The sequence below is a fragment of the Stenella coeruleoalba genome (genome assembly GCF_951394435.1).
Source record: "Stenella coeruleoalba genome assembly, chromosome: 7".
Taxonomy (NCBI): Eukaryota; Metazoa; Chordata; class Mammalia; order Artiodactyla; family Delphinidae; genus Stenella; species Stenella coeruleoalba.
In genome coordinates, this window is record NC_137153.1 from 105,940,447 (window position 1) to 105,967,707 (window position 27,261).

General features: G+C 45.2%; 1 protein-coding gene across 17 annotated transcripts in view; it reads right to left on the bottom strand.

Moving 5' to 3' along the window:
* Nucleotides 1-27,261, bottom strand: part of ASTN2 (astrotactin 2) — a 1,502,867-nt gene that overhangs the window by 668,758 nt on the left and 806,848 nt on the right. For all 17 annotated transcript variants that reach the window (XM_079927232.1, XM_079927229.1, XM_079927230.1 and 14 more), the window contains one exon: nucleotides 15,667-16,051. In XM_079927232.1, the coding sequence (XP_079783358.1) occupies nucleotides 15,667-16,051 (385 nt within the window). The remainder of the gene's footprint in view (nucleotides 1-15,666; nucleotides 16,052-27,261) is intronic.

A 27,261-nucleotide genomic window follows, 5' to 3' on the forward strand; every position in this document is an offset into this window, starting at 1 on the left:
CCCTAGGAATCTGACACAATTATTAAATCAGTTTCACAGAGGAGGAATATGAGACTTAAAGTGGTTAGTTAACTTGTCCAAGATCGAGGTGTTATGTGGGGACATGATTCACACCCACATCTGCCCCATTCCAAACCCATCACCCTGCTGCTGACTATTTCTTGGAAAGCCATGCCGTTATGGTTTTGCTTTGGTTTAAACATTTCAACATTTTGGTAGGCTAAAAGTAGGTTAAGGGACTTCCCTGGTGGCACAGTGGTTAAGAATCCGTCTGCCAATGCAGGGGACACGGGTTCGATCCCTGGTCCGGGAAGATCCCACAAGCCGCGGAGCAACTAAGCCTGTGCACCACAACTACTGAGCCTGCGCTCTAGAGCCCACAAGCCACAACTACTGAGCCCGCGTGCCAGAACTACTGAAGCCTGCGTGCCTAGAGCCCATGCTCTATAACAGAAGAGAAGCCACCACAATGAGAAGCCCGCGCACCGCAAGAAAGAGTCGCCCCCTCTCACTGCAACTAGAGAAAGCCCACGTGCAGCAACGAAGACCCAACACAGCCAAAAATAAATAAATAAATAAATTTATTAAAAAAAAAAAAGTTGGTTAAATCCTACCTTCTTTTCCATGCACTGGTGGGGTGCTATGTACTGAAAGGGATCCTGTGGTGAATGCTTTTGGAAAATAATCTGTCACTCCCTGATTTACCTCTTCACTAAGCTGAGTTACTCACAAACCAGGCTCTTTCGAAGCAAACACACCAGCCCAGCTCTAAGCAGATGTACTCCCCATTGTTCTGGACAGGATATGATGGTCTGAGGCATCATACTCCCAGATGCCTGCTTTAGTGAAAAGTAGATGTAGGTGCTTCATCACCCAGAGGGTGCCCTGCTGGGGACTCCAAGACTCCACCATCTTGGCAAAGCTCAGGGGACCAGAGCTCCACATCTGAGCAGAGGCAGACAGCCCCAGATTCACGGGTGGGTGGTGGTGTGGCGTGGTGTGAGAATTTGCCCATTAGGACTTTCAATATCGAATGTGACAGATTCTTTCATGGGCTATTTGAATAAGAAACACAAGAAGATAGAGACAAAGAGTGCATATCTCACAAGGAACACAGAGGAGCCAGGAGCAGAAGCTGTGAGGCAGTAAAAGCAAGCAGTGGGCATGCACAGCCTAGGAGATAAAGAGAGGTCATTACCAGATGGAGGCAAATGGGTCGCAGAGAGAGACACCCATTCATGAAATTAGCAGAGCTAAACAATGGCAGAAACAATGTGCCAATTTTTATTATATCCTAACAATGGCTCCTTCTCCATGAAGCCCGAGACTGTTTTACATTATCCCTGGACCCTGTGTTCTCCAGTAGTAAAGGCAGCAGAGTACTGGTGAGAAATGAGCATTTCAAGGTCACGCAGATCTAGGTACAAATTCTGGCACGTGATCTGGGGCAAATTACCTGAGCTCTCCCAGTCCCAGCTGGCTCATCTGAAAAAGGGGGCAATTAGAGGTACTGACCGCACCAAGTTTTTTGAGGATTAAATGTATAAATATTTATTGAGTGCTGATCACAGAGCTTGGTCCATACAGGCTAGCTAATATTACTCCTATTGCAACTAAAAATAAACCCGCATTAGCTAAACCACACAGTCCATTCTTTGAATCCTAAGCAAGCTGAAGAAAACGCTCACTGTCAGCCATGCACTGACTCATTTACTCATTCAATTTATCCATTCATTCAAGAAGTTATTTATTTGTTGTCTGCTCTGTGCCAGGCACTGTTCTAAACAAGTGAACAGCATTGAACAAAACAGACAAAATACCTGGGGGAGGCAGACAACAAACACACAAATATTTATGATGGATCAAAGGGTGACAAAGGCTATGAAGAGGAAGTACAGGAGAATAGAGAGTATGGCATGTGTACGTGTGATCGTGTATATTGTGCTGTTTCATATGGGGTGGCCAGAGATGGCCTCAGTGACAAGGTGAGATATAAGGAAAGATTTGCCTGGAGGTACCTGCGGAATAAACCATGCAGATACCTGGGGGAAGAACTGTTCCACAATGCAAAGGCCCTGAGGTAGCTCCCTCAAAACAAAACCTTACAGAAGATGATAAAAAAAAATAACAATGCAACAACATTACCACCGCACTATGTGTGTCTAGTGTGTTAGTTTACAAAATGGAGTCACCTCTACAATTGCTTGTTTCTCCAACATTCTTGTGAAATTGGCTTCTCCATTTTACCAATGTGACAACTACAGCTTGGAGCAGGGTTTCTCAATCTTGGCACTCCTGACGTTTTGAGCTGCACAATCCTTTACTGTGAGGAGCTTTCCTGCGCATGGTAGGGTGTTTACCAGCATCCCTGGGGTCCAGGACTAGATGCCGGTAGCATTCTCCACCCTTTCCCAGTCATGACAAACCAAAATGTCTCCAGACATTGTCAAATGTCCCCATTAAGGGGGGGGGGGGGGAGGTGACAAAAATCACCCCTGGTTGAGAACCACTGGGTTAGCAAAATGAAGCGACTGGTCCAAGATATCAAAATTAGTGTGAACAGGTAAGGTTAGATTCTGCCCTGCTTTTCAACGTCTCTGTGACCCAATGTATTCTACCACTGTCTTCTTCATACTGCTCCTTCCTATTCCTGAATGCTCCCAGCATGCTGTGCTCCTAGCACAGGGTCTTTACACTTGCTACTCCCACTGCCTGAAAAGCTCTTTCCTCAAATATCCAAAGTGCTTACTTCTTCATCTACTACAGATTAGTTTTCAAATAGCGCCTCATCAGTGAGACCTTTCCTGAGGGTCCTAATTCCATTCCTACTTTTGTTTCTTCCCCACCGTAACTGTCATGATTTGATATTATGTATGTAATATATATTTTATATACTTACATATTATTTATTCTTACAAAATATACATTTATAACATATTTATATTTTGTAATTATATATTCTATATATTTTTTCTTGTTCATCTGTTTATGGTCTTTCCACACGCAATAAAAAGCTCAATAGAAATAGATTTGTATATATTTTATTCACTGCTTTATCCTCACCCTATAGTGCCTGACATATAGTAGGTACTTCATTAAAGCTTGTTGAATTAATGAATGAAAATGTGAATGAACAAATGTTTCCCTATTTCAGAAATGTTTACTGAGACTTCCTGACACCAGGGCTGTTGAGCTAAACATATATCAAGAACTTTAAAACATTCAGACCATTTTACCCAGTAATTCTACTCCTGGAAATATACCCTGAGGAAATAAACCAGAATGGTGAAAAACAAATTTAAGTACAAAAATGTTTGTTGCTGATGAAAACAAAATAGCAAGGGGAAAAAAAAAGCAACTGAAATGTTCATCCGTAAATCAACTGTGAGACAGTTTTACAACGGAAAGATAAACATATTGAAATATGATATTTAATAAAAGTATAACATGTAAAATAATATAGGTTTTTGCTTTCAATACGTAAAAGAAGAAAAGATGAAAAAAGGAAAAAATGGTAAGAAGTTACTGTGGCAATTTACTGAGGTATTCTGAAAAGTGATAATCTATACTTTATTTTTTTAAGTTTTCTAAATTAAGCATATATAACTTTTATAACCAGGAAGTATTAGGAAAAATAAGGACGAATCATAATTGTGGACAAGGATGGCATTTTATTGCATCCCCAAGGTGGACGAGGGTACGGAAGCCAAAGGCAGGCTGAGTCCCCATGGGGACTTGCAGCTGAGCTGCCTGGACTCCCTGTGTGACAGTCAGGCCCCCACTGGGTGATTTCCAGCCATTTCAAGGGAGGCCAGGATGGGAGGCAGAGAGTCCCCTGACTACTGGGAAATTGCTCCAGCTCTGATCAATCAGGGAACAGTCTCTTCAGCCCCTGACATTTATCAAACCTCCTTCACCCTCATCTGTCAGTGTGCGGTGGGGCTGCCTCCCGGGGCACAGTCTAATCAAATTAGAATGTCCCGAGGGTCCCCGGAGACCAAGAGGAGGGGGGCGGGGTCTGAGGGAGTCGGGAGAGAGGGGAGACAGGGAGGTAGGGAGAGGATCACGAGGCAGGAGGGGGAGAGCAAATGTTCAGAGCACACCCGTTTGTTTTGCTATCGTGCAATTAATGCCGGGAAGTGACATTTTAAGGGACTCTGGTGACAGCTTTGGTGACATTCCTGTTTGTGATTCCATAACAAATCTCTATCTCTATCTTATTTTAGAGAGTGTGGAGACAGCTCAGAGGATGGCTGTCTGGGGATGCTGAGCTCCTGTCTTTTGGAGACACTGCTGGCTCCTGCTTTGCCAGCCTAGGCTTTTAGGCACCAGGACCAAGGTCCAGGAGGGTAGGGGCTTAGAAATCAAGTCAAAAAGCTCTGTCGTAGAGCCAGGGTCTGGTGTTCCGTAGCCCTGTTAACTCCACTATGTGGTATGATTAACTGGAGCAAAAATGAACTTTCTACCATTCTACAAGTGATCAGTTGCAGTTCAAAGAGAAAGAAAATAAAAAAGACTCAATTCTGGACACTTTCCAGGCTAACTAGGTTTAAGGAACCTATATTTTCAAACACATCTCAGCCCCCTTTTACAATCTGAGAATTAGAGGGATGACTTAAATTGCGTCTAAATCTCCAACCATGCTACCCCATCCTTGACAAATGGCTACCCCATCCTGTGTGAATACTTCCGAACACTAGGAGTTTATGATCTTCAAAATTAAGAGTGGGAAGGCAATGTGGATGTAACAAGTTAAACAATTTGATATTCAGGATACTGCAGGGATAAATGAAGACAGTAGTGAACCTGAACTTAAGAGATGCAGGTTTAAGTACTGTGGGATGTGATTTAACTTCTCTGAGTCCGAGTAAGGTCCTTTGTCTCTCAAAAGGATTCGGTAACACACAGGGTTTATCATATAATGTTTATGAAACCATTCTATAAATGTTAAAGGACTATATAAAAGAAAGCAGCTATTACTGTTTTATACCCCTCTAAACTGTGAGCTTCTAGGAGAAAACTATTTTCCATTTTTGCTTTGTATCTTCTGCATTAAACACAGTGCCTTGCACATAGTAGGTGCCCGTAAAGATCTGTTAAATAAATGAATGACTGAGTAGTGAGGGGGAGGTGTACCCAAAGAGAAGATGCAGGGACTAAATTGTCAGCTTTCTTCAGATGGCTGATGGAGGTGCACAGGAGACAGAAGGACCACCAAACAGCCCCTGAAACAGTTTCCAACGCAGACTTCAAAAGGTGTTTTGAACAACGAGAGGGGAAAGGCAGTTTGGTATAAGGACATCAGGGGAGTTTGGAGGAAGAAAGTCATATCCAAACCTTTCTTCTTTTTATGCTGGATTGCCCATCTTTCAAAAATAATCTTAAGTGGAATCCCAGTGTGTAAACCAGTTGAAAACGATGCTGCCCATTCTGCTTTCCTCTTGTCCCCGGGTAGCCCAGGCAGCACCCTGAAGGCACTGTCAAAATGGGAGTTGCAGTTAGGAAGGAGTTTCCGCAAGCTCTTTGAGAAGCTCCTTCTGGGCTCCAGGACAACTGGGAAGAGGGAGCTGTTGAGCTGCACCTTAATGGATGGGTGCAGTTTTCTAAGCAGCGAGCGGAAGTGGAGAACTTTGGGGGTGGGGGGTGAGGGCAGAAGAGAAAATATACAAGGAAACAAGATAAAGGTGATACAAAGGATCCTTTGGGAGGGCAGGTTGAGCAGTTTCAAGAGAAAGTATGGAGACAATGGGACCAGCGGGCCAGAGGGTCGGGTGAAAAACCCCAGTGGGTTGGCCACAGGGGCAGTGGTGTAAGACATAAAGCCGTCATGAGGGCCTTGCCTGTCTCAAGCACCACTCCTAGTTCCTCTACCAACCCCTTACCTTGAGTCTAATTATCTTCATCCTTCAGCTCTCCAGGTAAGGAACACCTCCAGGAAGCTATCACAGACCCAGTGACCAGGGATCTGTCCCCCTGTGGATATCCCAGCACAATGCCGCCTCTCTGAGGCTGAAAGGTCTTTGAACTTTAGGTTATGGCCTCCTCATAAACTGTGAAATCAATTCAATGGTTCACACCAGCATCAAAGAGATGACAAAAAATAATAGAAAATATCAGAGCATGCCACAGGTAACAGGGGAAGGATGCTTTTGCCAAACTTCTTTTAGAGACACATAGACACACAGTCACAAGAACACATGTCTCCAAAGAAGACACACATTCACAAGAACATGTCTCCAAGAAGGCCATCTACAGATGGCCAACAGGCACATGAAAAGATGCTCAATATCACTAACTATTAGAGAAATGCAAATCAAAACTACAATAAGGAATCACCTCAACTGGTTAGAATGGCCATCATCAAAAAGTCTACGAATAATAAATGCTGGAGTGGGTGTGGAGAAAAGGGAACCCTCTTGCACTGTTGGTGGGAATGTAAATTGGTACAGCCGCTTTGGAGAACAGTATGGAGGTTCCTTAAAAAACTAAAGGTAGAGTTACCATATGATCCAGGAATCCCACTCCTGGGCATATATCTGGAAAAGATGAAAACTCTAATTTGAAAAGATACGTGCATCCCAATGTTCATAGAAGTACTATCTACAATAGCAGCAATATTTACAAGACATGGAAGCAACCTGTGTCCATCGACAGATGAATGGATAAAGAAGATGTGGAATACACAGATATATACAATGGAATATTACTCAGCCATAAAAAAGAATGAAATAATGCCCACTTGCAGCAACATGGATGGACTTAGAGATTATCATATTAAGTGAAGTGAGAGAAAGACAAATATCAAATAATATCACTTATATGTGGAATCTAAAAAAAAATGATAGAAATGAACCTACTTACAAAACTCAAAGACACAGAAAACAAACTTATGGTTACCAAAGGGGAAGGATGCGGGGGGGATAAACTAGGAATTTGGGATTAACAGATACACACTACTATATATAAAATAGACAAACAACAAGCACCTACTATATAGCACAGGGAATTACATTCAATAACTTGTAATAACCTATAATGGAAAAGAATGTAAAAAAGAATAGACATATATAGGTATATATAACTGAATCACTTTGCTCTATACTTGAAACATTGTAAATCAACTGTAATTTAAAAAAGAATGTGTGTGTGGCCATAGCAAAATATATCTCTCATTGTGGTTGGTACTCAACACTTGAGAAACACAACTCATCTAAACCCATGTCTTACCTCTCCTGATCAAATAAATGGACAGGATTATGCTGTGCAACCTTCAGAACATGCTTGGGTTTGGGAATTAGACAAAGCTGGGTTCAAATTATGATTCCATTACTTTTAACTGTATAACTTTGGGATGATCTCTAAATTTTGATAAGGATAATTTCTGCCTTGTGAGATGGATGGGAAGATTCAGCAAATCATTGATTTGAAAATACTAAACACAGTTCATACAGTTCACAAAAAGGATAAAGAGTCTATGCAGAGGTTACCAGCTTGTGGAAAGACACTAAGATAGCTCCCTATCCATTCATTCACATATCCATTCCTCCATCTATTGACCCAACACATATTGTAACATCTTTTATGTACCAGTCACTCTGACAGTCACAGAACAATGCAAATAGACCTGGGACATGATCTCATGGAACCCTGAGTCTAGGAAGAAGTAAAATATTTAATAGATTAATCAAAATAATAAAAAAGTGCTGTTACAGAAGACGAAAGGGGAGAACTCATAGGGAAAAGAGCTTTGTCGGATGAAGTAGGATTTCAGCTGAGACCAGAATGATGAGGAGGAATCAGCCATGACAGATCGGGGAAGGAAAGAGAGGGATTTTTGCAGACAATGGTAATCACGGCAAATGCAAATAGCCTGTGGTGGAAGAAGCCTAGCAAGTTTCAAGAACAGAAAGGCGGTCACTGTGGCTGGAGCATAGTGGATGACGATCAAGAGCAGTGAGAACTCTGCAAAACTTTAAGCATGGAACTGTGGTCACAACAGAGTGAAAGCTGTGTAGAGAATGGAAGGGGAGGGTAGGCACGCAACCAGGAAGGTATGTGAGAATGAGGTGTTTTGGAGACATCAGGAAGACTGATGTGGCTTGAAGAGGGGATGGATGAGTAGAGGTGAAGATGAGGGAGGTGGAAACAGGCTAGAGTCTCTGTGTAAAGAAGTCTGAACACCAAGATGAGGCACTGAATAAGGTGTTGACTATGAAAGAGCTCTGAAATTTTAGAAAACGCTGCACTAGGGGGACATTTACATGGCATTCACAGGGGATGTCAGAAGGGTGAGTTAATAAACAGCTCCTCAGTTCTCTGTCACCCTAGAGTGCTTTATTGACACCAAACATGAGTTCCCTGCACCCCTGGGGACCACTCAAAACACTCTAAAAAAAACTGGGGTCTTCCTGTTGCAAAGTCCCTTCTGCCGATTTGGAAGCTCAGAATTACTCTGTAGCAGCATCTTGCCTTGGAGAACAGATGTTAGTTACCTATTTTTCTTGCCATATTTGTGAGGGACGCAAGCTCATGGGCACTACGCTTCAGCTCTATCCCTGGGACTGCAGGAGCTCAGCGCCTTCCCAAGGATCATGTAATTCAGAGTGGTGTCATGTGTTCACATTCCAGCTCGGCCCCTTAGCATGGTAGCTCTCATGCCAGAGTTTTAACCTGGCTCAGCCACTTTCTCCTGTGTCACTTTGGACATATTATTCAACCCTTCTTAGCTTCAGTCTCCTGCTTTGTAAGGTGGGGCAATATTAGTAGGTAACACATAGGGTTGATGTGAGGTGTAAATGACATAATTTCTGGAAAGTTCCCAGACACTGATTATCACTAAGTGGAAGTTAGCTGTCATCTTTATCACCAGCAGCAGCAGTACTGCTTTCCTAGCCAACTCTTCCATCTGCCTTCCCCTCAGGGTTAATTACAAATGGCTCACTGAGATAATGTATAGGACAGCAGCTGGGCTCCTATAGGGATTCAATAAAGTCCTGCCCTCCCCATCCTCTCAACAAAGGTCCCATTCACCCTGAAACTTTCTGGCCTGCCATCTTGAGCAACAGTAAGGATTAGCCTACTGGTCCATGTCAGAGAGACAGTGACCCGTTCACATCTATCACTGTGGGTCGCTGCTGGTATTTGATGTCATTTCTCTTTCCTTTTTCCACCCTAAGTCCTGAACTGAAGTGGGACAGCAGAGAAAAGCCTTTATGCGGCATCATTTCACCAAAGAATCATTGCTCAGGGTAACCATGAGGACTGACTTCTGACAAAAAAAAAAAAAAGAAAAGACCAGAAGGGTTCATGCTAATATATGAATAGTCAGTGTGATGGGGTAGTGGGTGGTCTGTGCAGATCTGTGTGTGAGAGGATATACTGGCTCCCAAGGGAGTACAAAACAAATTTTAAAGTGAATAAATATGGCAGTAATTCCCAAATTGTAAATGTGTAATTTGTAATTACAAGTGTGTAATGTGCACCCTTTAAGGCAGAGATTCTGCTTTTAGGCATCTGTTTTACAGAAACAGTCAAACTTTGCAAAAATATATACGTGTGTGTTTGTGTGTGTGTGTGTGTGTGTGTGTGTGTGTGTGTGTGTGTGCGCGCGCGTGCGCACGCGCATGGATGTTTACTGACTCATTGTAAGTGCAGCAAATTGAGACAATGATCCACAAAACGGGGTAGAAAAGCAAATGTTGGAGTGTTTGGTGTGTTCCCATGATGGGATCCTACAGAGCTTTCAAAAAGAAGAAGATAGGTGTGCAGGGCTGACGTGGAAAGATGCTTTTCACACATTGTTTGGTAAGCTGTGAGGTTGCTGCAGAATGATGAATGTGGCTGAGATGGCCCTATTAGTGGATATCTGGGTGAAAATGCATATATTTATATCTATACCATACATATATAACACATACATTCCATATATATATATATAGGAAAAATTTTCTAGAAGAATATAAATCAAACTATTATCAAAGATTAGCCTTCGGGTCCCATTAGTGGGATGGGATGGAGAGACAGTGGCAGAGCTTTTAGTTCTTGCTTTATACAACTCAGACCTATTCCTTCCTTGCTCCCTCCCTGTCTTCTTTCTTCCTTTTCTTTCTTTCTCTTTTTCTCTTTCTCGCTCCCCTCCCCTCTCTCTCTCCTTCTGTCCCACCCTCTCTCACACCCTTCCATTACAAATAGTATGCATTTCTTTCACGATAATAAACCAAAATTAAGAAAACCCAATATCCATTCAGCCATCCCCTACCCTATCCCTTGATAAAGTGATAAATTTGTTATTTTAATTTCCTTGAGCTTCCATGCATAATATTCAGGAAAGGGAAACATAAATTTGAGGACGGATAAGGAGAACTGGAATTAAAATGCATCAAGTTTCTGTCACGGACCCAACGCAGTGCTGAGCGGTCACATACTGACATGATTAAATTCCTAGCAACTGGCTAAGGTGATATCAAGGGTGACGCTCGCAATACCTGAGAATGTCTAAGGCACAGGCACTAACCACCAAGATGGGATGCCAGCCATAATCCTGGGGAAGCAGTCTAAAGCCACCCTGTTCTGGACAGTGGGGGCTTCAGGAGGGTCCCTGGGAGGGGGTGGGATGGCTAGGCAGCAGGAGGGCATGGGGAGGGGCACGCAGGGCAGCAAGCTTCTTACTGACTGGCACAGAAGAACTGCAGTGTTGAACAAAGGGTATGTATGTCCACATGAGTGTGTATCAGCTGCAAGTCAGCCCGATCAGTGCAGTGCTCTTGGGGTCTGGGAACCCAAGCTGTTGTCTCTTGGTAATGAAACTTTCTCCCTCTGCCTCCGGATGGTCCCTCTATTATTTGCAGGTCCAAGCTGCAAAGCAGGCTGACGGTGCTCAAGTATGATGAAGCAGTTTGAACTTATGGGCAAATTCTAAGTGTGAGAGGAGCAGGTGGGACTAGCCCTTGGCAATGTAATTTCAAAGGCCTTTGGGATTACTTTTATAGGGATCGCCTAGCCTCTGATACCTGCCCACTCTGGACAAAATGCATAGCTGTCCCCAGGTTCCCCCATAAAAGAAAGAGTCTCATGGTTCTCTCCAAGAGCCACCTGAGGCAACAGAAAGCACGTGTGGTCTGAGCTGCTGCTGTTATAACTTGCACAATCTGCCGCAGAATCATCCCTCTTCTGTCCAGGAAAGGGGGAACAGGGGCCACAACGCTGCAAGCACAGTCCCCAGCCACCACCTCCCCATGGTTAGGGTGTCCAGTATCCTGTCTGGACTCAGGAAAAGTGTGTCTTCTACTTTCTTCTCGCCCAGGTTTCCTCCTTTCCTACCCTTATCGGATCTAAGGGCAGCTGGGATACAGAATTAAATGAAGTGCTTGGTTTTATTCCAAATCGTACTTCGTTTTAAAACCAGCTCAGAGGAATGTGAAAAAAAATAACGTGGCCAGGTGAAAACAGGTGAGACAAAGGCATGGATTTGCCGGTGGCTGAGAGGTTCGCCAGGGCCACGCAGCCAGCGCACTCAAGAGCGGGGTGCCAAGCCCATCTGTTCACCCCCACTCCACCAGGCTGCCTTGCAAGGACTGGGTCTTGTTTCTCATGCATTCATATTCATCCTCTTTAGATCTCTCTTGTATGCTTCTCATCTAAAGTTGAGATTTCAGAAAACAAGTGTCTGCTTTTGTTATTGTTTAGATAGAGTTCTGCTTGAAAGAAAACGCAAGGGACAGGGGCATCTTTAAGCCACGACGCAGTGGTAAGCCTGAGAGTGTGCAGACTCTAGAGGACCCCGTGGGGAGAGGAGGCCAGAGCCCCTGCCCCTCTCTCAGGAGTTAGTCCTCTGTATCCTCTGGATCCAGCACCATTCTGTCCCCCTGTGCTGTCTCTGTCATTCAAGAGTCAGGTCTACGCTTTGTGCGTGTGAATAACTGGAACGTCCAGCAGCTAGAATGGCAAGCCTGAGGGTTCTCTTTAAGGAACACAAGACCTGGCAGGCCCCAACCCCAATGAAATGGGCCGTCATCATGATGCCATGTAGGCCATTCTGAGCACGACAGCTATCTATACAGTAAGGGTGCTCTCTGGCCAGGAAGGCTGGAGCTCTTACCTCGACTCTGCCACTCCCTTGCTGTGTGGCACAGAGAGACCCAGGACTATTCGAGCTTCAGCTTCGGTTTCCAAGGAGGTTTACCGCCATGCTCTTTAAGGGCAAAGGTTCTCCTTTCCTCACCTCTATTCCAGAGTCTATCATGGCCTCTGGCACAGTGGGCCAACTCTGAGGACTGATGGTATGAATAACAATGACAGAAATGTGTACTGAATGTTTACTGTACCAGAGCCTCTACCTGTGTTACCTCGTTTACGTTTCCCAATCACCCTGGAGGTAGAATACTAGTATCATGCCCCTTTGACGGGAGAGGAGTAGGTGACTTATCCAAGGTCACAGAGCTAGTAAGCTGGGTGGTAAACTTAATTTCTCTACTGTTCCACCTCCTGAGGGCAGAGTGTTTATCTCCATACTGTATCACCTTCCAGGTTGTGGGGGGAAGGAGGGAGAGGGAGGGGAGGGCGGAGGGAGTGGGGAGAGAAGGAAGAAAGGAAGGAAAAGAAGTCAGACAGGATTATGGGCAGTGACCTGCTTCCCCATTTTGAGGATGCTTTCCGTTCTCCATACGGAGCTTGGTGGAGGCAGCGGGCGTGGGGATGGGGGCTGGGGGGAAAGAATTTGCCTCTGTTGGCGGCTTCTTGGCTCTGCTCCTTGGTGGTTACTCATCTGTCATCAGTGATTCTTCCTGGGTTTTGACCCCCAACCAGTGACTACTCTTTTCTGGGTTCTGGTCATCACTACTGATGGCCTCTGCCAACACTTTGGTCCCCAGATCTGAGGTCAATGAGATAATTTGAGGTCTGGAACTGAGAATTCTGGAGTCTAACCAATGCCTGGATTTATCCGATCGACCAAATGATTGAGGGGTTGTGTTAATCATCCAGTCAACCAGTATTTTCAGAGCATCTATTAAGTCTTACCCACTGCGCCAGATGCTAGTGAAACAAAAATAAGGAACACTGCCCTTGCTCTCAAAAATCTCCAGGTCTTATGAGTAAATCATGGGGAAGGAATGTACATCATGGTGACTAGAGTTAATAATACCCTATTGTATATCTGGAAGTTGCCAAGAGCATAAAGTTCTCATCACAAGAAAAAAATCGTCATGATGTAAGGCCACGGATGTTAACTAGACATTGTGGGGATCATTTCTCAATATACACAAATACTGAATCATTACACTGTATACCTGAAACTAACACAACGTTATATGTTAATTATATCTCAATAAAAATAAATAAATAAATAAAAATCTCCAAGTCTAGGTAGTGTCGAAAACAGAAAGAGAAATGGATTATTATTGAACAGTGATAAGTAATGAGCTCAAAGTAATCACAACCTGCTCCAGGAACTGAAGGAGACATGAAGCATTCCTCTTGGCTAGGCTGGGGAAGATTCTGGTGTGGAGAACAAATCCCACAACTTTCCTAGAAGTTTTCTGGGAAAACTTCTTCAGCGCTTGCCGTGCGCTGAAGATAATGATCAAATGATCATTATCATTTGATCCCCACAGGTAAGCTATAAGGGGGGCAGACTGGCTGCTAATTCACCCATTTTCCACATAAACACAGTGAGGCTCAGTAAATTAGGCTGCAGAAGTCCAAATCTAAGCAAACGGGAAGATGCTTTGTGTCTTACCCAAGCGACTTTCTACATTAGACAAGAGAGGCACGATGCTCTGGCCTGACAGCATTGCTCCCAAACCACCTCACTCTCTACGGTCATCTTTCTTGCCCAACACTCACTGGACATTCTTGACACGTGAGGCACTGTGCTAGGCAGGTACTACAAGATGTGGAGATATGAAATAAATGCAGACTGTTCTTGTGCCAAGATGAGAAGTCACATGAAGAAAGATAAATAATGCTTGAGAAAGCAAAGATTGAGGAAACTGTCAGTAAACCAACAGTTCAAAGACAGAAGAGATGGTGGCAGAGAAGGGAAATGACGCAGACATTCCAGAGCACTGAGCAGAGCGTGGTGGCTGGCACTTAGAGCGAGACTGGCGAAGCATAGGGAGCTGGATTAGGGAGCGTCTTAGAGGCCCAGGAAAGACCAAGGGCCTGAGGTCTACAAATACAGCTCTCAGGGATTCAACACATACCAGATATTAGGCCCTGCCTTAGGTACTTTACACACATTTTATTTTTATATTTAATCCTTTCAAAAATCCTTCAGTGAGGAAGCTGAGACTTGGAGGATTGAATTCCCATTTTTCCAAGGTCACCCAGCAAACAAAGGAGACGAGATTTGAACCCAGGTCCAGACAACTCCAAAACCTGTACTCTCGCTTGTTTACCACTCTTTTCCCTCCCTGGGTTTCTAAATTTAACAGAAATGCCTCCTTTTTAAGAAGCCCCCAGTGTTCCTATTTGCCCACTGAGTATCACGGAAACATGGATCTGAGAGGAAAGATCTTAGATGCGGAAGAAAAGAATGTCGAGTTCACAGCTCCAGGACTGGGCCAAGCAGTGATGATGGTTCCTCATGGCTCACAAAGAAGAGTAGTTCTAAAACTGGGGCCTCAAGGCCAAACCTTTAACCCACCACCAGCATCACAAAGACAATATGGGAAAAAAGCAGAACAGTACTTTTATAGTATTTATCTAAAGGAAAAAATACCCAAATCCCTTCTATAAACCAGCTGGAGCCATAACACTTAATAAAGACAAATACAAACACATCCTGCACGTATGTCCAAATAATCAATTGTCCTCCAACAGAACAAAGGGAATGGGTCTTTGCAACAGCATACATGAAAAAGAGTGAGAGGTTTTAGTCATCAAAAAGCCAACTATGGGCCAGTATTAACTGCAAAAAAAAAAAAAAAACCCAAATGTGATCTTCAAACTGCATCAACAGAAGCATAACAGCTAGCAAGAGGGAGGTGAAAATTGCTTTTTTCTCAGCACAGGTGCATTCCCACCTTGAGGAAGTGGAGCGTCTGTCAGTTCTGGTGTTACACTCCAGGACATGACAAATTACAATCTTCATCTAGAGGACAGTGATCAAAAGGGTGAAATGTCTCAAAACATGTCACATCAGAGTAGCTGAAGAAACTGGGATTGTTTATTGAGGTTGATTTCTAAAAGTTACAGGGTGCCTTTTATTTTTTTCTTTTCCTTTTGTTACATTTCCCAAGAGCTGCCTTGGAGAAGAAAAATTCAGATTCACTTTCTGACATAGAGGGCCAGGGAAACAGACTGCAACTCAGTTTAAGGAAAAACCTTCCAATAGTAGTGTCTGGAAATGATATGAGAGCTTTCCTGAGTAGTGAGAAGGCCATCAAGGGAGGTAATCAAGAGACACTGGAGAGATGTTGGACTACATAACTTCTGATGTTCCTCAAAACTCCAATTCCAAGCACACTGACACTCTCTTTTTTTCCTCCCATCAACACTGAAGAATCTGAGAAAATAAACTCTGAAAACCCAATGGAAGTTGGCCATAAATCAAAAATGGCTTAGCCCAGAAGACAGTTCCTGTGTCCCCAACCGCCCAGCTCCCGCGCCTCTTCCCAGCTCCCCAAAACGCCCCCTGGAAGGTGGGATGCAACAAGGAAGACTCACCTTTCTTCTCAAAGTCCCCTTTCTCTTCCCCTGGTCGGCCCAGGCTGTCCAGGGTGTGGGTCACCTGACTGCCAAACTCATCCTCACGGGAGTCGTGGTTGGCCCGCCGGGGTGGGTCCTCATCCTCCTCGTAGTCATAGTCATCCAGGATGGGGGTCTCCCGGATGGGCACGCCGATGACGGAATTGTGGGCCTGCAGCCGGGAGGAGCGGAAGCTTTCCCGGGCCTGGGGACCCAGCAGCACAGAGGGGATGTAGTGGATCTCGTGAGTGGCTTCCGTGCTGGCGCTCTTCTGGGGGATGCGGCGACGCTTCTGCCAGCGCCGCTGGGCATACAGTGCCACAGTGAACACCAGCAGCAGCAGCAGCAGTGCGATGAGGCCACCCTGGAGCAGGAGGGAAGAAGGACAAGCAAATGGGCCACTGTTCTTTGGGCCGGAGTGCCAGAGGAGGTCTTCCGTACACCACACTCAGCCCAGATCCCTGGGTTTGACTCTCAGAGCCTCAGAGCGACACCGTTTCCAAACCTGGCTTTCTCACCAAAAAGCTGTGTGACCTTGGACAAACTGCTTCACCTCTCTGAACCTTGTTTTTCACTTGTATAAGGGTGAGTAAGAACCCCTGCCCTTCCTTCTTCAGAAGGTCGCCACGAGGAGCAAATGAGATGGATAACGGTCACGCCAGAGTGATGCAGCCTGCTAATGGGATGAGTCAGGGCTGTGGCTTCACACACAGAGTGTCTGAGTCCTGAATCTGCCTTCCACCAGCTGAGTGACCCCAGGACATTTGCTCACACCCTGTCAGCCTTGCTTCCTCATGTCTAGAATGAGTCCACTGAGGGCTCAAGAGATAGCAGCCTTTGTTCCATCCTGCTGGGAATATACAATAGTGTTGTCAAGTCAAACAATTTCTGCGTAATGTATATTTTTATTATCATAAACACTGATTCCCAGCAGGGCGCCTGGGACAAACCAGGCGCTTCATAAATATTTGTTGAATGAATGAATGAACAAATGCACTGTTCTGGGGCTCCCTTAATCAGAAATGTAAGGCATACTGAAGTTTATTTTTCTTTAACACATCCAACCAGGAAATATTTGGTTGAGTCTGCACACCACACATTAAATTGAAACGGGCTAAAGTGTTTACGAATGGCTCTTGCATGATTCATGAGACTCACGAACTATCCTGCTCTGTGAACTCCTCAAGGGCAGGGGTATTTCCAAAGCATGTCCGTGCTCCCCACAGAACCGGTCAAGGGCTGGAGGTGGAAGGTTTGTATTCTCCTCGCCTCCCTGCTTTCACTCTGTGCCAGAAGCATCTCCAGTGAACAGGTGTAGCCCCTTCAGTTATCTTGCTTCACTTCATTATACACTGTGCTTTCTGCCTGGGAGATTCGGGGCCACTTTGTTGAGTCCCTGATGTGTAATCCCTACACTTGGGGAGGATCACGCTTGTGGTTTAGGGGGAAGGAGGCAAATGAATCAAGAGACTCTAGAACTCGGACGGTGCATGGCAGAGCAAGCTCTGTGCCTCACTGTGTGTGTGTGCTTGGTCTGGTGTTTTAGCTCTAAAGCCTGTATTCTTTCAACCACACCCATGTGGCTGAGTGTTCTTCCTTAATTATAATCGCATTGGAGGCAAAGGACAATTTCTGAAAACTACTTGTATAACATCTAGCAAAGACGACAGATGTTAACTAACCCTGAACAGATTATCTTGGGTGGGGGTGTGACTGCTGGAAAGGATACCTGTTTAGGCCAAGAAGAACATTATTTACTAAAATGATTCCGCTGTCCTGCTGACTACATTAAAAAATAATGATTTTCTTTTGCAAGTCCTTCAACTCACTAAGCTAGAATTCATCACCTCCATGGGGGATGGGTAGTGGGTGGTAAGTGGGCTAAGAGGTGACCAGGGTTGCAGGTATGGCTGACAGCCCTGTCTTGACTCTGGCGGTGAGTTACTGTGGGATCCCCAGGTTTCTCTGGATGTCAGAACTCAAAAATAAATACTCTAAAAAAAAAAAAAAAGTATGCATATTTATGTATATGTGTGTGTGTGTGTGTGTACGATCTGTCAAGTGTATGTAAAATGTGTGTGTGTGATTGGGCTTGACATATATACATTAATATGTATAAAATGGATAACTAATAAGAACCTGCTGCATAAAAAAATAAATAAAATTCTAAAATTCAAAAAAATAATGTGTGTGTGTGTGTGCACAGTTTAGTACTCTGGAGCCCTAGGAAAACAAGAACAAACCCTTTTTTCCCTCCACAGAACATACAACAGAGATTGCTCCACGTCTAGAGATCATGTGTGACGTGGTATTACTTGTCAGTTTTTTACACCAGAGATAAGAAAGGAAAGAGACAGAGGGGGGAGTGTGGACAGAAGAGGTAATAAGAAAGATAAGTGAAGAGAAAAAGGAGGCAGGAAGAACACTGTCACTCAATATAACAGTAGCAGGCCCTCTCCTTACTACTTTTACTTAATGTTATTTTATTTAATCTTTAAGGCAATCCTCTGTAATAGTTTCTGTTCCATAAATGAAATGAGGGAAAGGTGGTTCAGAGAGGTTAAGTAACTTGCTTAAAGTCACAGAGGTTTTGATCCTAGGTCCAACTGGGAATAAAAGGCCAGGAGGTAGTAAGGCAGGGATTTGAACCCAGTTCTTCACTGCAGAGCCAGTGGCTATTTGACAGCGTAGCGATTCTACAGAGCAAAGGAAGGGAAAGGAAAAGTGGGAAAAATGGTGAGTGTACAAAGTAAAAGGGAATCCCGAGAAGGAAAAGGAAAACATTGTTTTCAAATCCAGGATTCAGGGGGCACATCTCGAGGCAAACTCTTCAGAGAAGCTTTTAATTTTGGTCCATGGATACCCTTCGGGAAATTGCTATCCCTGACTCAGCCCTCTATCTTCTCCCCTTTGGGTGTTTCATTCGCTGTGAGGGGCAGACTTTGCCTGGTTCCAGAGTCCTTCATCCCCGGCCCCTTCTGCCCACCCTGATTATGGGTGTTTGACCCTGTGGTCAGACCCAGGACCAAAACTGACCTGGGAAAGATGAGGCTTAACCAATCTGTCCACAGGTAACCACCACCGCTCCTCTCTCCCCCCACTGTATCCTGACAAGCCTCCCTGGATTCCCATGCAGTCCTGGATCAGCTCATAAAGCACCCCCAGGGAGCTCCTGGAAGGCAGGAAGCCCTGTCCTTTGCTTCCAGAGCCCTCTAGCTATATCTGGCATAGAGGCTAAGAGCTGACCTCAGACTGACACAGTTTTAGTCCAGGTTCTACTGCTTAAGAGGCTGTGTGACCTTGACTAGGTCACTACTTTTCAGAGCCTTGGTTTCTTCATTGGTTAAATAAGGGCAGTATTCAAGGTCTCCTCAATGGATCATTGTGAGACTAAGTGAGATGCCTGCAGAATATTTAGTGCCGTGTGGGACACATGTAACTGCTCACAGACTGTTAGCTATTGCTATTGCCAACGGCATTCAGCAAGTGGATATTTAATGTTGAATGAATAAATGAATGAATGAATGAATGACCTTCTGCCCCTGAATGCTCATTCTGCAAAACCTGTCTTGGGTCCCTAAATCCTTCTCAGTCTGGACCAAACACTTACACACGCTCTGTCATTTACCTTTACACCTGTGCACATAAGGCGTCGTTATCCTATGTTACGTGAGAAAAGAGGCCCAGAGGCAGGAGGCTGTTTACCCAGGCAGTGCTGCTGAGATTCAAACTCACTGCATCATGGCTTCCCAATTTTGCTTGTGGTGGGAAGGGACAGGCGCACCCGAGGTGTAATCAGCCCCGGCCCAGCCTCACCTCTGCCTCCTCAAATTACCTCGGCAACTTCAGGCACAGATTTCCCAGCCTAGGGAGCTTCCAGAAGGAGGTGGCAGAGGAAGACCACCCACCTCCCTCACCCCACTTTGATGGAAGCTGAGCTTGGGAGTCCCTTTAGCTCAATGATCTGCTGATTCATTGGATAGGACCCCAGGCCAGTGGCTCCAGCCCTCCTGTTGGGGCCCAGGCTCCCTTCCCTCACTCCCCAGCCTGCTCTGACCTCTGCTCCCACCAGCTCCGCTAAGCCAATGACCACACAGCTTCCATTACAGATCAGGGTTTCACTGTGAAAACTGGGCCAAAAGAGAATTCCAGTCATCAAGGTCTCACAGTGCCACTGACCAATGGAAACAGACATCCCCAGGCTGGGCTCCTAAAGGGCTCAGGGGGCCTTACCCAAGACATAGTAGCAGCTCAGGTGATGTTTCAAGCACCACTGACCAGCCCTACCTTCAGAGGTAGGCTCAGAGCATGCAGGAAAAGGGTCTGAATTCAAGTTTACTCACTACGTGATCTCAAATTTCCCAGATGCCCTAGAGACCCTCAGTTCACTCATCTGTAAAATCAACTTGGTAATACTTGGAATAGTATAGCACATAGGGGCAAAGGCTGGGGGTCAGAAAGACGTCTTTAAAATCTCATGCTGTCACATAAAAATGGGGCAATCACGGACAAAGGGCTGAACCTCTCTGAATCACAATTTTTTCATTCACAAAACCGTGTAAAAAGCGTCCTTATAGAGGGAGGTTAGATGTGAGTTCCTGGACACGGAGTGCTGTGCTCAGTGCCTGGCACATGGTAAACCCGTGATGCGCGTGATTCTCATTCACGGTATCCACAAGGTTGTTGTGCAAATGAAATCTAAACACCGTTGTGACGGTCCTCGCAAACTGAAGGGTGCTGTGCGCGAGCAAAGGAGCTCAAGAGGACCACGTAGCCACCTCTGTCCTAGTGGAACACTTCACCCAAAGAAAGCAGATGAGTAACTCGAAGTCAAGAAGAAACTACGCTCTGCATCTACCTGGATCGGTCCAGGCTGCTGTGCTGCTCCACTCCCGCAGAGCTGAGCCCCCTCTTCTCTGCAGTCTTCCTTCACCAGGGCAAGCAAACAGAAAAGCAGGAACTGTCTCTCGAAAGGTGAGCAGGGCAGAGTGTCCAGCCACCGAGGCTACCCGCCAGGGGCAAACACAGACCCCAGCGGTGGAGAAAATGCTGCAGGGCAAGCAGGGAGCCCAGGAGGGAAAAGAGGATGTAAGGAGAAGGCTGTGAATGTTTAGAAAGCAAGTTAAGAAGAGGCCAAGGCTCAAGGGGTGGCAAGCTGAGGTCCTGCTGGCCTCAGGGACAACCCGAAGCCCAATCTGGTGTGGACTGTGTTTCCTCTAGGCAGCCCGAGACAAACAAGGTTGGAGATGTGGCCAGGAGTTGCAGAAATAAAAATCTCAGTCTGTTGGTTAGGGGTGGGTTTCTGTGAGACTGCAAGCCTTGGGTGACTAGTTTTACCTTCTTACGGGTCTGAGGATTTCACTGAGCTGTCAGGCAGGAAGTGGGAAAGAGACAGGAGATGGAATATGTGTTCCCATCCGTCCTGGAACCTTCCCTACTAGAAGCCTCTCTAATAACAGAAGCTCACTCCTTCTATTACTGGTCTCAGATCCCTCAGCGGAGCCAGGCAAGGGTGAGTGTGGGTGATGTCAAGGGCAGAGTGATGTGATGGGGTAAGCAGGTATCCTGGGGGCACACAGGCCAGCATGGGAGCCCCTGTCCCTGCTTGCTGTTGGCCATGACAAGTTGGCTGTGACATTCTACCACCTTGTGTTACAACAGACTCACCTATAAAATGTGCTGATTGGTCCCAATGTGAAGGATTAAGCTAAGGATTAAACAAGACAATGAAAGATCTAAATACAAGTCTGGCTCCACGAATGTCACCACCACCAGCCTCAGTCCTTCAGCCTCTCTATTCCTCCATCCCAAATCAAATCCTTTCATACCCTTCCCCCACCCTCAGAATAATGTCCAGATCCCTAGCCTGGCACCTAGGCCCCTTCATGCCTAGGTCTCTGCTTCCTTCTCATGCCTCCCTTCCCTGCAAGTCCTACCTCATACCCTGTCCTGGAGTCGCACTGTGTGATTAGCATCTTCCCAAAGTGTGATGCTCTGAGCACTTCCCCAGTGGCTTCTTCCTCAGCCCAGAGCACTCACCCATTCCCTCCCCGTAGTGGTTCGAATAATACCCACCCCCAAAATCATGTCCAACCAGAACCTCAGAAGGTGCTCTTATTTGGAAATAGGGTCTTTGCAGTTGTAATTGATTAAGATGAGGTCATAGTGGGTTGGGTGGGCCCCAAATCCAAGGACTGGTGTCCTTAAAAGAAGAATAGAGGGGACTTCCCTGGCGGTCCAGTGGTTAAGACTCTGCGCTTCCAACGCAAGGGGAGCGGGTTCTATCTTTGGTCGGGGAACTAAGATTCCACATGTCCCACAGCGCGGCCAAGAAAATATAATAAAAACAAAACAAAACAAAAACTTAAAAAAAAAGGAATAGAGGATACACACGTGTGCACGCGCGCGCACATACACACACACACACACACACACACACACACACACACAAATCATGTGAAGACAGAGACTAGATTGATGCATTTACAAGCTAAGGAAAACCAAGGATTGCCGGCAACCGTCAAAAGCTACTGGGAGGCATGCGACAGATTCTCCCTCAGAGCCTCCAAACGAGCAAATCCTGCTGACATCTTGATCTGGGGCTTCTGGCCTCCTGAACTGTGAGAGAATAAACTCCTGTTGTTTTAAGCCCCCCAGTTTGTGATAATTTGCTATGACAGCCCTAGGAAGCTAATATCCTCCCCTTCATCTGCTCATCTCAAGTCACCCAGCCATCTCAGCTTGGACATGGCTTCCTCAGGGGGCACCTTTGCCTCTGCGTGTTGGGAGGAGGCTGTGCTCTCTTCCCTCACGAACCCCATGGTTGTCAGTTATCCGGCTACACTGCTACCACCTGATCATCTGGTTGACCATCTTCCCACTCTAGTTTCTGAGCTTTCATTTATCCAGCCTAAAACATGGTGCTTGGCCCAGGAAGGCGCTTAGTAAACATCCAGAAACCTAAAACCTTGCCCGGACTTTGCCAGAGGAATGTAAATCTGACCCCAGCACCCCGAGGGCACCTGATCAGACCCTGCAGGGCCCCTCTTTGCTGCTCTGCCTTTATCGCAATGCTCGTGCCTCCCGCTGGCTCGCTTACACACACAATATCGAACGCTGAAAAACACACAGAGCTGGAAAACAGAAAGCACCTCCCAAACCACCACACCGAGAGAGCCTTCTGAAAAGTCAAGGTTAGAACTCCATTCAGCCTGGCTCCATTTTAATCTATTTTTCTGGTTAAAATATCCAGGCACAGGAGAAGGAGCCAGAGAAAGGAAAGAAAGGGGTAATGCGAGAAACGCTTTTATGTGACAACGTGTCATTCGGAAACTGATTATTTCTGTCTTTGGCCTTTTTAATATTCCCTCACGACGGCCAAGCCACAAAAGGATTTGGGATTCTAAGAATGGATTTATAATACTCTGTTAGGCAGTGATAAGAACATGGGCCTTTAATCCTCAGAGCTGTGAACATGCATATTCTCCCAAGTAATGTCCTTCCCTTCTCGTCACTTGTGTCTGGTCCCGACAGCCAGCCCCAGGACAGCTGAGCCCTGATGATCCACTGGGTGTTCTCCTGGCCGTTTGCTGAGTGACAGCTAGCAGGGAAAGGGGCTGGGTCTTCAAGTTCTCTGGGACATCTTCTTTCAGGCCTCAGACTATGTGTAAGCTGGAGGGATTATTAGAAAATAGTCCAAACCCTTGGTGCTACAGGTAAGGAAACAGGCACAGAGAGTGGAAGTGACTTGACCAAGATCACAGAACATCCTGAAATGGTTTTGGAGGCAGACTATGTAGTCCACACTCCCCAAAGTTGCTGAGAAATCATGAATCCTGACACTTTGATCTACAAAATAGTTTCTTTCCCCAACCTTTCTTTCTCTCCATCCTATGTCCCAGTCACAATTACCTTTCACCATGATAATTTGAATACACTCTGAACCATCTCCCAGGCTTTATTCCATCTCCTTCACTGTTCTCAACCCATCTTCTATCATAAATAATGCACAGCAGGAAACAAAGCCCCTCCCCACTGAGTAAGCTGGAAAGTTCTGCAGTTTGACAGTTCATGTTCATCAATTGCTTAACTTATATCTCAAAATGTATGCCTCTGAGATAATCTTCTCAAAATGTATGCTTCCCCCATCCATGCCACCAACCCTACTGTGCGCCTGCGATAGGGCACCATGCTAAGTATTCAACCACATGGGAACTCGCTGTTCCCATTTAATGTCCTGAGATTTCCTCTGCCTGGAATGCTGCCCTCCTTGTTATTCCTCACCCCCACATCTGTAAGCTGAAATATCAGGCAGACTTCATGGCTACCTTCACTGCCATCTCCTTGGTGAACTCCTCTGGGATCTCCCCGTCTGCAGCCTCAGCCAGAAGGATATCGCTTTATCCTCTGAATTCCCAGAATACTTCATCTCAACCCTTACTTCAGGAGCTTTAGCACTTTCTACCTTGTATTAGAGCTAGTGATGCTCAAGCTCCCCAGCTGGTTAGATGATTATACCCATTGCTCAGATGGAAAAGCGGAGGCTCGGAAGATAAACTTGCTTGAGAATACACAACACAGTGGCAAATATAGGGGATAAGACCTCCCACCTGGGGCTATTCCCAGTAAAACTGCAGGCCCACTCTCTCACAGACTGGGAATGGCCACTGGAGCTGCAGGAGAATAAGATGATAACACAGGTCAGAAACATAGTGCAAATGGCATGACCATTCTTTAGGCATTAAGGATCTGAGACTTTTTTTTTTTAAGCCATAGAGTGGTGAGATCACACTGGATGTATGTGGTGAGGAGACTGGAAACTGCGAGACCAGTGAGGTCGCTATTCACAATCGTCTAGGACAGCACTTCTCGACTTGGGGGCAATTTTGCCCCGCAGGAGACATTTGGTCATGGAGACATTTTTGGTTGTCACAACTAGGGAAGAGGTGTTACTGGCATTTCATGGGTAGAGGCCAGGAAATCTGTAAGCATCTTACATGTACAGGATAGCCAGGAACAACAAATAATGATTTCTTTCAATAGTACAGAGGTTGAGGAAGCCCTGGTCTAAGAGAGAGAAGATGAGACCTGAGATTAGGGCAGTTGAAGTGAGTAGTTAGCTAATGGGGTAGAAATAAGACACACCACGGGGTGGAAAGAACTGGTGTTTGATTGGCAGGAAGGGGAGAGAAAGAAAGTACCAGCATGACAGTGAGGTGTGGATTCTGTCGCTGGATTAGAGGTGACTCTACCTATGTGTTAATTCTTTTCCTAGGTAAGCTCCCAGAAGGTCATGGAAGATCCCAGCACAGAGTCAAATGAAGAGATAAGTTTGAACTTATACTTACATACTTTGTTCATAAGTATGAACAATGAGGAGCGGATAAATGCACAACAAAGATGTGCATGTATATATTATATACATGTATGTATGTATTCATGTGTATAAAAATATATTCACATCTTTTTATATATATATATATATATATATATATATATATATATATATATGGCTGGCTATATTTATCTATAGTTATCTCTTTGTCACTAGACAGATGTAGGGTGACCTATTTAAGGAGGTCCCATTATAGAAAATGAAACCTTTTTTCTTTTAAAGTAATCATCTACTTATAATGTATCTTTTAGTGACTCTATTTTATTTCCCAAGATGATGTCAAGGGAATAAAGTAAAAATGCAGAAATTCTTTGAGACATACTCACTCCCCATCCAGCTCAAACTTTCTTAATCATCTTTCGATCAGATGAGAATGGGGGCCAAATCCTGGGCGATCATTCTGAAGGCTACAGCAGTTCATCAAGAGGAAAGCTAACGCACGTTGAGTCAGGCAGACGTGGACGTGAGTCATGGCTCTACTGTCTTTCCTTTGGGTGTCACTGGTATATCCCTTGTGCTTCTTCAGTTTTCTCAGCTATAAACTGGGTCACTAACACGTAACTGAGAGGGTTTGGGGAGGATCAAATGAGATTGCATTATAGAACACTGAGCATAATGGCTTGCAAGTAGTAGATCTCAGGAAATGTCAGCATCCTTGTTATTGATGCAAGGCCTTGTTTCCTGAAAAGTTAGATACAAGGTAATGGTGGAGCCACCAAACTCCCTCCATTGAAGTATGAGATATTCTCTGTACCGTCTCGCAAAACATTCCCCTGATTACCCTGCTCTCCTCCTACAGATTCCAAGCTGTGTGACCTTGACCATGGCCCTTCCCCTCTTCAGGGCGAGTAGATAAAATTGGCTGGTTTCTAACAGCCCTTCCAGCTCCAATGTTCCAGATCAGAAAAGCAAAGGCAAACGTGAAAGCATTTTCGAACAGATGAAATATATATATTTTCATGACATCCCGCCTCGCATTTCAGTTGTATAAGCATGAACTAACACCACCAGTGAAACATCCTGTATCCCTCGCACCATCTCACGCAGCTGTGCTTTCGCTCATGCCACTCACTCTGCCTGAAATGTCCTTCCCCCACTTCTCTGTCTAGTCCTTTAAACCTCAGCTCTTGGGTCATGAGTTCTCAGCAAGCCTTTGTGAAACCTGCTGTCTCTGGCTGGTTAAGTACTCACCTGTTAGGACCCTCAGTGACTCATGCTTCTGTCTTCCAACTACCCTCTCATCACCCTGAGTGCCCCTGGAGGGCATCCTTAATCAACTCCATGTACCCAAGACCAAGCCCAGGGTCCAATAATAAGTAGATCTCGTTATGCATTGATTGTATTTCTACAGTGAGAGGCAGTGAAGGGAAGGGCAGGGTTTTATTTATTTCTGAATAAATTTGAACGGTACATGGTACATAGTAGATCCTCAATTACTTCTTGGAAGAATTAACGAATGAATCCATTATAAACGCCTCTTTGAGGGTAGGTGACTGACATATACCTACATCTGTCTGGCAATTCTCCATCTGTGTGGGAGAGAGAGCTGAAAACAATTCACAGGAGGCACTTAGCGCAAATCAGCATCCTCTCCACATCCTCAGGTGGCCTCTCGGTTCTGTCAGAAACCCCGCTCTGAAGATGGATGGGGGGGAGCATCCTTGAGAGGATTGATTTTTTTCCTATTCTTTGAGTCATGAAGACAAACAGATGAACTCAAGTGACTACAGAGGAGCCTTGCACTCATTCACTGATTCACTCATTCACCAGATTAAGGGCATGCCTGGAACCAGGCAGGTCCAAGTTCAAGTTCTTGTTCTTTCCAGTGGTGTGACCTTCTCTCTGTGAAGCTCAGCTTCTGCAGTCCCAACATGGAATAAAACCATTCACCAAAATGGGCTGTTGTGAGGATTAGATAAGATGATGTATGTAAAATATGTCATACAGCCCCTGACCTATAAAAAAACATTCAGTACATGGCCGTTACTGGCTTGACTGTTACTGCTATTACTGTCATGCCCCGTCCCTGTGCCAAACCTTCTGCCTAGATTTAGGAATACCCAGATAAGGCCTCAAGAACTTGCAGTCAGTCTGGAGAAATCGATAAGTAAGCAGATAATGACTGCAATGCCCAGTTTGATAAGCTCTATGCCAGAACGAAACATAGTAAGAAGCAAAGG